The sequence below is a fragment of the Microtus oregoni genome, unplaced genomic scaffold (genome assembly GCF_018167655.1).
Source record: "Microtus oregoni isolate MIOR12 unplaced genomic scaffold, Mior012 000026F_ref0000081, whole genome shotgun sequence".
NCBI classification, from domain to species: domain Eukaryota; kingdom Metazoa; phylum Chordata; class Mammalia; order Rodentia; family Cricetidae; genus Microtus; species Microtus oregoni.
The window spans coordinates 1527395-1541930 of NW_024543085.1; the positions used below are offsets into that span (position 1 = coordinate 1527395).

General features: G+C 36.6%; 1 protein-coding gene across 2 annotated transcripts in view; it reads right to left on the bottom strand.

The window, feature by feature from the left end:
- Calcr (calcitonin receptor) overlaps window positions 1-14536 on the bottom strand; it is an 85937-nt gene that overhangs the window by 20665 nt on the left and 50736 nt on the right. Inside the window, exons 5-10 of one of the 2 annotated variants that reach the window (XM_041675604.1) lie at window positions 11287-11440; window positions 9850-9960; window positions 7415-7527; window positions 5395-5486; window positions 2138-2264; window positions 1099-1206 (exon numbers count right to left, since the gene is read on the bottom strand). In XM_041675604.1, coding sequence (XP_041531538.1) covers window positions 1099-1206; window positions 2138-2264; window positions 5395-5486; window positions 7415-7527; window positions 9850-9960; window positions 11287-11440 — 705 coding nt within the window. The remainder of the gene's footprint in view (window positions 1-1098; window positions 1207-2137; window positions 2265-5394; window positions 5487-7414; window positions 7528-9849; window positions 9961-11286; window positions 11441-14536) is intronic. The other variant, XM_041675603.1, reaches the window with a different exon arrangement.

The window sequence follows — 14536 nt, forward strand, 5'->3', positions numbered from 1 at the left end:
GTGAGCTTAAGTACTTCACAGTGTGACAGAGCACCAGTCTCAGGGCAGTGTGGTCGGTTATTCAATAACTGAAGTGCCACCCTTTAATGAGAAATGAAAAAGCCAAAACTCAGACAGTCCTGAGAGATGCTTAGTGCATTGCTTCTACTTTGATGGAGTTGGCTCATTAATTAACCATACTATGCATGGCTAATGACGAGAATCATTGCAATGGATGAGACTGCTTTTTCTTTTCTTTTTTTAAGAACATAAGAAAATAACAGACCGTCAAGAGTATAGAAAAGAGAGATAGGATTGAATGAGATTGGGCTAGTTTTGAATCCTATCTCCAAGTAGTCATAACAGGAAAGAAATTTTCCTTCACAGAACTTTAGTTTTCTAACTTTAAATATAGAGTAATATCCACTTCTCACTGGAAATGTTAGCATTAAAATAAATGAGATTAATTTTATTTCAATCCGTTGGAATTTAAAAAGAAAAGTCATCAAGGAAAATCCATTTGATTACACAATCAGGTAAGATAAGACTTTGTGTCCATTAGCAGATGGCAGGGGTTTTAAAGAAGAATCACAATGCATTTCTGAATATATCCAAATGGCAAGTGATTAGCACTGTAGGTTTCGTTAGAAGCCAAATTAAGCTTCTTTCCCATGCTATGCACTGTTATGCAGGATGCATGCTCTGGGCAGATTTCACGCATTTTTGTCATTGGGTTGGCATAACTGTCAAATGCCAGATTTGAAAAATGAGGCTATCTACAGATGCTCGCATAATACAGTTAAGCAGAGAAACAAAAGTTAAAATATGCCCTGGCCAGTTCTGTATGCTAGATAGTTCCAGTTTCTGCTTTTTGGTTCCCTCTCCTCCCCATTCCCACTGTTCTGGAAACATATAGACACCTATCTACACCTACTAAAGTTTCCTTGATCGCCAGTTTCTGGATTCAGCTCAGTGAATGAGACCCTCTACACAAACTAGTAGATGAGAATGAAATAGGAGAAAGCAAACCCCCACCCCCTCCCCCCTTGTGGTTTTGTCCCAGGTTGGTTGTGTCTGGAGACAGAGTCCCGAGTTTTTGAAGGCCAGTCCTCATCATACCACTTCACTGTTATTAGAGTCCATCTTTCCCTCTGCACTCTGGGGCAAGAGTGGTGACAGTTCCCACTGCATTGTCCACATATGTGTGTTATGATGAAATATTTGCATCTGTCAATGTTTCAGAACAGAAAGGATCAAATATTGGCAATTTCATATGCAATGTAATCATTATATCATTAAACTGTTTTGTAATTGACTTTATAGCAACTGAATTTCAGCATCATGCGAATAGTAACTAGCTAATATTTCTATTTCCCCAGTTGACTAAAGTGTAGACACATTTAGAAAGTATTATGAGGAGCACAATCTAAGAGAAAAAGAAAGAATGTTAAAGACAGGTGTGAATTTCATAAGCAACCCTCAGGAAAATTTTGGCAAAAGGAATCCATGGCAGTTCTAGGCGATAGAGCCAAATGACAAGTTCTCAATAATACATAGAATAATGGTGCACATGACATGAGTTTCATGAATGTCTGTCTGGTAGACCTTAAGTTATTATTTTTATTTCTTTATGTCAATATGGATCTTTTCCAAGTATGTAGACATAGAACTTGACCATGTTTGTGTGATTTATTTGAGTCCATGCACAAGGGCTTACAGCTGAGGTGACTGCAAAAGCACACCCTAAGAGAATAACAATCGCTTTTTTTTTTGTCCATATATAATAATCAGTGGCAAACTGGGATTTACGGAAAACCACTGATGTGGCACGTCTAGGATTATTTGTATTCCCAAGAAGTGCTCAGCATTATTTCCACAGATATTAGTAGATCATTGTCACTGATAAATCATTGGGTTGTCATAAAACATATGATTCATTGCATAATTCTTACTTACCTATGTTTCAAAGATCCCCCCACCCATTTAACGTGTAACAATTACGTTCATGAATCACTGATAGGCTTTCTTAATGTAAAACTCAACATCAGAATTAATTATGATTATACTTTAACTAACTAAGTCACACTTTGGCATTGTGCTTAATATTCATAGGTACTTAATATTTATAAAATTAAAATCAAAACCCAATAGTGCTTACTGGATCCCGTCGCACCAGATCACCGTTGGGCACTACCTCAACCAGGTGGATGATGATGATGATAGAGTTTAGAATGTAAGTGAGAAACATGTTCTTGTGCACCGTCACCCTTTGGCATCTCAGGCTCCTGGGAGAAAAACAATAAGAGATTAAACAGAAAGGACTGATAAAGCAACAAGACACAGAGAATCAATTGCTAGCATTAAAAGTGTATTTTCAATTATAATGATCAGAACACAGCAGAGCAATCACAACATGAGATTAATTTGGGGATGTCTCTTTATTTCTCAGTTGCCCTTCACCATGGCAAATAAATCATCATGACTCACAATAGTTTTCATTAAAAGGCATGATGCTAAAACCCCACCTTTGAATTCTTTTTTAAAATAAAACCACAACAAAAGTGAAAGAATAAAAAATATTCAAAATTATAATCACACAAAATAAATGTAGCCATGGCTCAAAGTGCTAGGGGCCATTTTTTTGAGTCCTTGTTTTGGTAGAGGATTAGTATCTTGCTAAGGATGTGCTCTCCCCTTGGGCTAATTATCTCTAGTATTATCAGGGTAATATTTTAATGAAAATTATATTAGCATTCTATTATTCAATCTATAAGTCACTATATATTCAAATGCATGTAACATACCTTAAACATAGAGAATTATTTGGATTTGGAACTCAAGGAAAGCTCTCCAGAATTTGTGTTATTCTCCAGTCATTATTAGTACCAAACACAATAATGATGATAGCAATGATAATTATACCAAACACTTATATTGCATTTATTTTGTGTCAGTCAATAATTTAGGTACCAGATTATCCATACTGATACTTTTTAGGTTTCTGTGTTACTGTGGTGTTACAATAAAGAACGCACATGTGGCTTACTTTAAATTTACACTTGTAACACAGGAGATGAGGCATAAATTATGGATGTTTTATTTTAATAAAGGTTCATTGTGTATATAAGCTTTTACTGTGGGATAACCCTTCTCTACTCTGTGAGTATATGTTGTTCTTATTGGTTAACAAAGAGGCTACTTTGGCCTATAGCAAAGCAGAATATAGCTAGGCGGGAAAGCCAAACTGAATATAGGTAGAGAGAAGGGCGGAGCTTGAATAGAAATGAACCAGCAGCCTAAGAAGCATGATGCCAGAAGACTGATTAAAGCCAGGGAAACATAGCCATAGATTAATAGAAATTTGTTAATTTAAATGTAAAGGCTAGTTAGTAATTAGCCTGAACTTTAGGACAAACAGTTTGTAATTAATACAAAGCCTCTGAGTGATTAGTTAGAAGCGACTGTGGAATGGGGAGGGACAGAGAAACCTCAATTTACAGCATTTCGAACTTATTTTGATTTGAAACATATGTAGGTGTTTTCCTGAGTCTGGAGGGGTTGGGGATGCAATTGTGTGTATATGAGTGTGGAGATCAGAGGTTAATATTTGAGTCTTCTCTGATTGCTCTTTACTTTTTGGGACATAGTCTCCCATTGAGTCTGGAGCTTGCCATTTCAGCTAGATTGAGTGGACACTGAGGACACTGAGCCTCTAGCAACCATATGTCTCTCCTGATGCCTTAGTGCTGGGGCTACAGACGAGCTGTACCTGGATTTTTACATGGGCGCTGGGAACCTCTGCTCAGGTCCTCTTGCTTTCACACTAAGCTCTTTACTCACGAGCCATGTTTCCAGTTCCAAGAGTTCGTAATACAAAATATAGTTATTTAAAAGATTTTTATATACATTCATTTAAAGAGGATATGATGCCTTAAATAGTAAGATTATTTTTGCAGTGTTTTTCTCATATTTGTTTCTGCTTTAATTGTTCATGTATTAAAGGAACAAGTACACCATTTGAATTAGGTTAGGCAGAGACATCATGCTGTGATGGCTTATTTTTTTTTATAATAATACCATTGTGTCTTCAAATCTCATCTTTCTGGACTCCTATCTGTGAAGTCATAGCAGATGTATATTGCCAGACAATATCCTTAGGCTATTTCACCTATTTTGACTTTTGTATTTGTCAACTATTGGTGATTGGCATATCTAAGGAGGAAATATTTACATGAACAAAATAAATAATACCTCTCCACAAGCTGGGAATTCTACAGAATTTCCACAGCACCTATTTATGTCCATGTCAGAATTTTGGCTGCTGTTCAGGTATTTAGCTCTAATTTTCTCACAGAGAACAAACAGACTTCTCATTTTTCCTCAGCAGTCTTATTTTATACAACAAAATATAGAAGAACTTAAATTTTATACTGAAGCTAGTGTAAACATTTAGGTGAAAGATACTATCCCAGAATATAGGACTTTTATAAAAGGGTAATGCAGTACCTCCTGCCTTTATTCTAGAGAATTATTTTCTAATATTTATCATGTCACAATCTTACCACATGTTAATGTCTCACATATCCTATGGATTCATGCTATAAAATACAAAATTATCATACTAAATTTCCCCACTATGGTGAAACTTTCTCTCTTCCAAGTTAATAACTTCATCATAAGTAATACAACCAAGTATATAGATACAACTTTAGGTTAAATCCTTCACTGGAATTTTGTTCCCAATTATCTTAGAAAGTTATTGTTTGAACAACAACTAAGAAGGTCAATAAATTGGCACTGGGCAATGAACTAAGTTCTTTCAGAAGCTTTATTTGACCTTACTTGATTGAATCAAAGTCACAGAGAAAGTCAGAATGCACTCTTCCTTCTCAGTGGGATGCTCTCATATATTGCCGGTCCTACTTATGTTCTGGTTAAATTCACTTATCATACAACTCATAATTAGGTTAGCTGCATTTGAACTTGAGGATGTGTGAGTAAAGAAAAGAGAGGATCTTTTCTCATCTGTCCACAGTGGAACCTTAGCTGTGTCAAGGGAATTTTTATTGTATGATCACAGGGCCCTTATGGGTTTGCAAAATTAATATGGGAAGGAGACACATTGCCTTTGAGGATGATAAGGAATAGATCTTTCTCTCTTTAGAGTAGAGATCAAAGTATGTTTAGCTCATTTCAGTTTTCTTGCTAATTTATCATGCTCCCACAATCCCCATAACTTTACTCTTTCAAGAGTTACTGTTATTTATGTAAGTGAAAAATGACGATGATAATAGTAATAAGTAATGAAGGGTGGCACTTCAAGAACTTTTGTATGATATTGTCTTGCTGAGAATAAAGATGCAAAATAAAGTTGACCCTAAAACAAAAACAAAGCGGTATTTTAAATGTGCTTACTTGAAAAACAGGTAGATCCCCAGGGAAGTAATCAAAGCAGCAATCGACAAAGAATGACCCACAAGAGCCAGGTAGTACAGGGCATATGCATTCTAGAGCAGAAAGAGTTGGAAAATCATTTAACAAGATAAACTGTGAATTGGAGAGAAACAGCAGTTTCTATTTCTAAATGTAGGCATAAATCAATAAAGGTTTACACCTTAAAATGCATCTTAAAATTATAACAAATATTTCAGAGGATGAAATTATTTATTCTATATTAATGGTGTACATAGAAACAAACTTTCAAAGGACCACTTTCACTTTCGAAGAACAAAATTTCTTGACACAAAATCATTTAAAATATTGCAGAAGTGATTTTTGAATAAATTAAAAGTTATTATCCCTAATCTTTGTAAACAATCTAGGTGGATTTTAAGTCCTGAGGTCTTGTATTCAGCAACAGGTATGTCAAATTCACTTAAGTGTAGATGAATAATCTTTCCAGATTCCTCTGAACCCTGAAACTTAGAACAACTCAGAGAGATTAGGGAGGTTGGTGGCAGAGCTTTTCACTTTTATTTAACTCTAAATTCAAGGAGATAATACCTTTCTATATCAATTTAAGTAAAATGAAAAATTTCCATTAGTGTTTTCTTGGCTGAAGAAGCCAACGTTCTCCTTGTAAGCAATTTGCTAATTCTATCCTTTTGATGGCCACAATTAATTGATTTCTGTTCTCTTGTTGTTATGTCAGCGTACTCAAAAGAATATTTTCCTTAGTAAATTCAGAACATTACAGTTTCTTTTTTCACATCTGGTACCTGAGAGTATTTCTTCTCACAGCCATATCTTTCTTACATGTGGTCAAGTATTTGAGGAGGTCAAACAGCAGTAGCGAGAGTCATTTATTGGTTTGTATTGCTCCTAACACCCTAACTAACATAGTCATATGAACCTAATTAACATGCACTCATGAAATTCCCTACATGGTTATATCACTTCCATCAAACTTCATTAGCTGACTAGTTCTCCATTAGAGAATAAACATATATCTATGATGTGGAATAATTCAATGTTTTGTAAAGGGGCCAAAAAACTTTGGTGACCTCATCTGATCTTCAAGGTGTCCCACTAGTCAACTGGTCTTTATTTACTTTGGTTTTGTTGTTGTTATTTTTTTTTCAGTTTTAATAAATGAAAACATTTATATGCTTCTGAACTTTTCAAAAGCTAAACAAAGCATGAAGTGCTTTTAGTTTCTGACTTAATGCACAGGTCTCTCTTTGAAGGAAATGATTGGTCCATGTGGTAGCTAGCAGGATCCTTCAGAAATTTTCTTTACAGCTGAATATCAATGTCATTTCTCCCAGCCCTCACAGTAAAGGAGCTAGTGGTAGATTTAGTAATATCTTCAGATTTTTAATGTAGCTAAAGACAAAATAGCATATGTTTCCCTCCTCAAGGGACTTAAATAAGAGTTTTAAAGCCAAGATATTATTAAAAGTATTTCACAGCCTGTAAGGCACAAGTATTATCAAATTGGAGTAAACACCTCTGGAAATTATCTGTACTGCCGTCAATATATAAGTGGATCAATGGGAAGCTTCACCATATGCAATAGTAAAATTGAGATCATATCCAACATGTGTGTTAAGAGGATGTAACTTTAACTTGTTGATTTCTGAAAACTGGAGGTTATGGAACTCTCTCAGGAGGAGCAAGATATTAGTGGGTCCCTTAAAAATGCTGCCTAATTTTTGGCACCAAAGGAAATCCCATTATGAGCTGTGTATAAAGAATTATCTTTATCATCACTGGCCTAATTTTACATTCAAACAGAAGTATTGCTACTGAGTACCAACAAGAAGGGAAATGCTATTTTCTCTAATGTCTTTAAGAAACCCTATTTCCTTACATAGCAATCTGTTGGTCTTTTGCTTGTTGGTTTTTGGTAACAGATATTTCATAGTTTTGCGTGCATTTCTATGTACAAAAAATGGCACTCTCATCCAATACTAAAATTTTAAGTAGAGCTTACATGCAGTTTCTCAGAAGTGAAAGCATTACACAGAGTATAGTTGGACCAGGTTCGATTGCTGTCGGGGTGTCTGAACCATTCTCCATTTTCATCACAGTATTTTGAAGCCTTTTCTGTTAATGGAACAGAATGGTAGTGCATTAATATCTCAAATCTAAAGAAGAAAAGTAATAGTCTAAAGCTCACAAGCCATTCCTAAGAGTGAATCAAATTGTAGAACACAAACATAGAGATAACATGGGACATCTTGCCACTTTGGCATTTACTGTGATAGAGTGAGTCTAGGTACAGGGTCTCAGAAGCCTCCTTGGTAAATGCTCCTGTTTACTCTCTACCACATTACTGTAAACTATGTCCTCTTCAGAATCCAATACTGAACTCACTTGTTCACTATTTGCTTTTGTGCTGTATATGTGTGTGTGTGTGTGTGTGTGTGTGTGTGTGTGTGTGTGTATGTTCCTGTGTGTGTGCGGTGTGTGCAGAGCACAGAGGTAGGTGTGTTGTAAATTTTCTCACTTGTTTTCCCTCTTATGCTTTGGGATATGATCTCCTAATGAACCTGGAGCTTGCCAATTTGGATAACGTGGACGTATCTTTCTGCCTCTGCTTTCCCAGCACTGGGATATGAGGGTGTGCCTCCGGGATGAGATTTTAATGTGGGTGTTGGGGAACAAACTTACATCTTCCTGCCTTTACAAACTTGCTGATTGAGACTCCTCAGTCCACCCCCATCTGTCTTATACCAAGCACTTCTTCAAACACGAAACCTCTTGACATTTCCCTGGAGTGTTTTTGTGATACTAAGATGGAGCTCTATGTCAACAAAAAATCCTAAGGAGTTGAAATGCGTTGAAGACAAATGTCTTTTTCTTTAGACGTGATTTTGACTCTTAAGCTAATATGGATCCATCTAAAAACTAGACTGAAAAAACAGACCTATGACTGGAAATCTCCACTTTGCTTATCAAAACCTTGCCTTTAAGTTAATATTTATAGCTACTTTGGCAAGAGCTCATGGCTAGTTTTGAACCGGCTTACTACTCTCAACTGCAGAACAGCTTTTTTCTTCCAGTCAAGTCACCTTAAATGAAGTTGCCGATCAAGATAAATGAATCGCCATGTGTTGGACAGAGATAATAAGGGCTTGAAGGATTCTCATCCTGCAGCAGTGTAGTTTCAGTTACAGGCACGCAGCTCAGAATCCTCCGTCATACAGCACCTTCCAGAACGAGATTCCTGGAAGTGTCTGGCCTACACTGTTTTTTTTTTTTTCCACATTATTTTTAAAAGAAGCCCTTGTAATTATACTTTGATTATATCTATTGTTCTGGGATGGGATTTTGGCTTTAATAAGTGAGATCTTTCCTTGAAGAAAGCCCCTAACGTATTTTCCAAATATTGCCTCAGGGAAAAGTTCATATCTGCTTTTATGGAGATCTAGAGAAACTTAAACACCTTTGGCTGGATCAGAATGCTTTGACTTTTGCAAAAATACCTCATCTTTTTCTAGAAACTGATATATTGTGTCTCTAGCTGATCCCATCTAGATTCGTTTTCTCATCTGGACCTCTTTTATAACTGAAGTTTATGTATCCTTCTCAGCGTCTTCTGGATTTAATTCAGTGGGACAGATCTTTCTTTTTCTTTGGTGGCTGAGTATGATTTTTCTGGCTCTCACCAGGCAGTTTCCGTAGTAAGTAACTACCCCCACTAACCCTTTGGTGTCTGCCTTCTCAAACTCATCTGTTGTACGCTGCTTCCTAAAGCAAGCTGTTCAGTATAGTTAATTGGCCTGCCAAGCCCCTAATCACTTCTAGGCCTGGATTTTCTTCATCTTTTATTAGATTCAATTTGCCCAATGCCATTTTCTACTCACATTTTTTTTCTGTATAGTTCTGGACTGAGGCTGTGAGAATCTACCCATATGCCACTGTACTATTTCTAAGAATTGATTATGGAACTACCTAAATTTCAGATCTCTATGCATGACAGTATTAAAATAAGTGACATTAACCCTTTAACCTCCCATGTCATTTAGAACCTGATCCTCCTAGACTGTCATTCTACTTAAGCATTCTGTGTTGGCATCTACAATATGTATGTGACAGGATCAAGACCTGAAAAAATCAACATGTCTTCTCTTAAAAGTTATGAATATACAATCTGTACAAGTTTGCACAAAGATTAAGAAATGTTTAATTCTTAATTGAGGGATGTCAAGATTATATGCTGAGCCAGAGTCGGCGCCGTTTTGTGTTAGAAACTGTAAGTATAAAAGGATAATCATAGTAAGAAAACACGTTACAACGTGAAAGGTGATGTCAACGTGAAATATTGTGTGTAACTTTCATAGTTCAGGGGTGCATTTGGTTCTACATGTCCACTTAACACATTTTTAGTCATAACAAAAATCATAAATGAAACTAAGACCTTACCAGTCACGTCAAAGTCCGGAAAGTAGTCTGGGCAGTTCTGAAAGGCCGTCACTCCGGCTGGTGTGTCGTCCCAGCAAAGCCACCCGTCCCAGGTACGGTTGCAATATAGGCCTGGGAGTGTAGAGAGAAGTTGACATTGGAAGATGCGACCTAACGACAGGACTGTGTAGAGGGAGCTGTCTTCATAAGGAGGGCTGACCCTACCACTGCAATCAAGACTAACCAGACTTCAAATGGGCCGTTTTTACTTTGGAAATAAACTTTCAGATGATTTTAATATATGTGGAGAAATATCTCACTGGATGACAGGCAGGTTCTTGTTTTGCTTTGTAAGAAGTTCTGAGGTTGGTTTCTTATAAAAGAAGGAACCCCAAATATTGCGTTTCTGTCCATTTTATTTAATTGATGAGGAAATAGAACGTGTTGCTCAGAAATCGTCAAATGGGATCTGAGGTATGTTTATAAGTTTTTACTTATAGAAAATTAACCTTTTAAAAAGTGTTTACCCAAGAAGCTGGATTTAAATTGTAACATGCAAGTCAAGGAACGTTCAGCATTGCAGTTTGAAGAAAAACTCGGTGAGGGCATTATTTATCAAAATTCATGACACAAATTAATTCCTCAAAAATCTGAAATAAATTTACATAGAGATGAGGATATTTTCTAATTTAGTAAAATACATCAGTATGACGCATCTAATAAACTTTTTGTTTAGTTATTACTTAAAAAACTGTACATTAGTAGAGTATACTTAATCATTTCTCCCTTGCTAAGTAGCTTTGTTTTAGAGTGTTTAAAGTTATGCAAAAGTCTTAATTGAATTTTTTAAGTGTTTCAGAGACAAGGAAGAGAATTAAAAGGCCATTTTAAGTTTGGCTAACAAACATTCTTCATTTTTATTTTTCTCTGGGGTTTCCACAGCAGTAGACTACCCTTAGCCCTGAAAATATTTAGGCTGTTTCAAAGAAGAAGGACATAGATTAACAATTCTCCCGGAGGCAAACTCTTTCCTCTTCTTATTCCCCATGGGACTGGGGGTGGGGTAGCAAGAGAGAAAAGATAGCAGAGGTTGTCAATGAATTGACATAGAAGGAAAGATGTGCCTAATTAATCCAAACAAGACAGGGGTTGACCAGGTTCTGCCTCAGGCAGTCTCTGCTCATCTCTTCCCATTTCCCCGCCATCATTCAGTCCTGTATTGTTCCTGCTTATTAGGTGTGAGTGCTATGTTATTGTTGTAATTCTGTCGGAAGGGCAAATGACAGCCAAAATGATGTTAGACGAGGTCGGGGGAAATCATTTCTGCTGCACAAAAGAGACAAGCACGTCATAATGCGGGGACTGCGAATCTGTTCTGTTCCAGCTCTCCATCACTGTAGACCGTAGGAAGAAACGCTCTTAAATGTTTCACACATAGGTTCACATGGCTTCTCTTACCTTCTCCTTCATAAGGGGGCAGCTCCTGTAATCTGTCATAGCAGCCGTACTGGGCTTCCAGCAGCTTCTTGCGCCCAAGGGTGCGCAGAAATGCCTCATTGGTAGGGCTGGGTTCACTGAGATTGGTAGGGGCCTGAACAGCTGGAGTTGGGCTCTGTGTAAAAGGTAAAATCATTACTTAAAAAGCAGGTTATAAAGTAACACGTAAATAAAAGTGATGATTTTAAAAGTATAAAAACTTTTTTATTTTATAAGCAACATTTATGCATAATTCCACAGAAATATTCTATACTAAATGTGTTACATTTCACATTCATATTTTATCCATTTATATTCGTACCAATATCTATTTGCTATTAAGAATATAAGGCAACCACACACACTCACACACACCTTGATCATCTCCTATTTTAATTTCATTGTCTTTGGAAAGTTTACACATAAACAAAGCAAATAATTTTATTTCTGAAACATCTCCATTATTAAGCCAACTTTTCCATCTTTTGGAATCTTAAGAATCATAGCTCACATATTTAAAAACGTAGAAATGGTGGAATAAATATGCTTCCCTTTTGTAAATATTTTGCTCAGGTTTAGATTGTATGCTCTGCCAAAATTTGCCTCATTTATCCTTCAGAACAATCCAAATAATAGTCTTTAAGCTCTTCATATTGGCTCCACGAGCACTTGACCTGCACCCGGTCATTCATGTTCAGTGAGGAAAGCAAAGGTAATACTTAAATGTTTATATTGGTACATCAGGGTTCAGAACAAGTTGACTTTGTTTTCCATTTCATCACTGCCTCAGGTCTTAGCTTCTTATAAGTTGTGTTTTTGAACATGTGTGTATGTGTGACTATTTACTGAAAATGACAAGCCAAGCATTACTGAGGATGCAGTGTTGAAGCACACAGGTGTGGATCCTGCTCCCGTGGAGCGTACAGTCTAAAACACCAGTGCTGCGCATGCTCCTGACACGGGTCAGGAGGAGCGGGGATGGCATGGAAGCAGGAGCCGGGACGGGTTGTGCTGATTGGCGTCGACTCACACTCACCATTCTTCCAATACTGAAACAAACTCCAGTGAACTTGGTTTGGAGCTTGGTTCAGTAGAGGTTGTTTCAACACTGAAAGAATAAAATCAGAACCTCTGTTGTCAGATGAACCACGGCATTCTGGACCTGCTCCTGGTCTGGTCCTTGCTTGAACACTGAAGGTGGGATGTTCCCAGTGGTTCCTGAATCTGTCAATGGCTTTCTTCCTAAAATTACACGCACCTTGGGTACTCCATTGACAGATGGATGAATGGATAGATAGGCAGATAGAAATGTGTAAATGCAGATAGACATATATGACATATTTCTAATCATGAAATTAGTACTGCTTAAAACAATATATTTACAACTTTCGTATTGTTAATTAAACTTTTCTAATAATTGCATGCAAATAAATTACTAATGAGATAGCATTATTTTCAACAGTAAGAAGGAAAAATAAAGCCAGCAGTGATACCATGAAACAATCAGACAATATGGAAGATGTGAAGAGATTCTACTAATTTTAAATATTGTGCTTATGCTATCACGATGCCATGCTTACAAAGGTGACAAGGAGACATGAGCATGTTACATAACCCGCCTACCGATCTGCCTACCAACACCTTGATTGTTGTTCTAGGTAGCAGTTCAGCTGTCATATATGTGGTGTCATTCCAGAGGATTGCAGAAGGTATCATCACACATATCACAACCAAGCTGCCACAGAGCAGTCAGCAGGTGAGGCATTACACTTTTGTATTTTTGCAGTAAATACTCTAAATGTCTCCCTTACGCCAGGTCCTGTAGTATGTTCTCAAAACTCAGCAGCAAGTTTCTGCCCCCATGGAGCGTACATTCTAGAAGATTTAATTCATACTGAACATGAAGGACGAAAGAAAATATCTCAAATAAAACGACTACATGTTAAGGTAACTCCTAATTTGATGTGGGACAATCAGTTTTTTTTTTTTTTTTGAGGGGTTACCAGTGGTTTCTAGAACGATTGTAACAGAGTCTGTTCAGCCTAGAATGTTCAAAACAGTTCACTTCTGCTTAGTTTTTGCTCTGGATCCGTGCTACTGTGCTGAAGACAGCACTGCATGTAATTGTATCAGGCACAATTGCTCACAAAAGACTAGGCATTCATTGACTTTCTAAACATTTAATTGAGAGGAAAGTGTTAAACAGCCTATTTGAGTCATTACTAACTTTAACATATGAAATGATCCCATTATAACCCATAAATTAGAACAATTAAAGTAGTAATTGTAAGAAAGAATATTAGCAAGGTTTAGAAATTGGCATAATTAATAAGATTTCCATGCCAATATCCTTATCACTGAATGTATATGCTACAATTACTTATGGTTTTGAGTTATGTTTTTTTCTGTATAACTAAGGATGAGGCACAGTGCTCTAGTGTGTTAACCCTGTTTTTCTACTGTGATCAGATGCCTGTTTGGTGTTCTATTTTCTGGGGGAACACAACTACGTAGACAAAGAATAACAAAAATTAAAATACTTCTGCAAGAATCTTGTTTCTGCTGTGTTTTCCTCGGTATTGCCACCGTTGCCGGTGTCATCCTCCCAGCATTGCTAAAGAAATTTTCACTAGTTTTAAATAATGTGCTACTTTGGCAGATTATTAAACTAAGAGGTACAAAATGATTGCTAGACATCCCATAAACATTTATTTGATCTACAAACATTCCCTTTTAATTAGATTCATCTTTACCGAAAGGCAGTATTTTTTTCTTTACTTATACAGGTGAAGGAGTCTAGGTGGACTTGCAAACCAGTCACTATATGGTAAAGAATAGATAAATGATGTTCTGGAACCCATTTCAATCCTTGCTTGGGTACAGAGTATGAGATTTTAAATGATATTTATTGGCAACTGTGATTCAGCCTTCAATGTTGTTCTAATATGGCCTTCATTGCTCATCTCCCTTTTAGATAATACTGAAGGTCATGTGATGGCATGTTGATACAAACAGACATTGATAGTGTCTTCTAAAGTAATTAAACTTCTAACTAGCTAAATCTTTATGAATAAAGCAATATGAAGTTATATAATATGCCAGTGCTTCCTCAGATACTGAAGAGTCGTAGTTTTGATCAGAAATATATCGGAAATCAGTCACTAGACTGATGGAATTTAGATTTTTTTCTTTTTTTTTCCTTTCTTTTTTCTTTCTTTTTTTGTGGCATGCA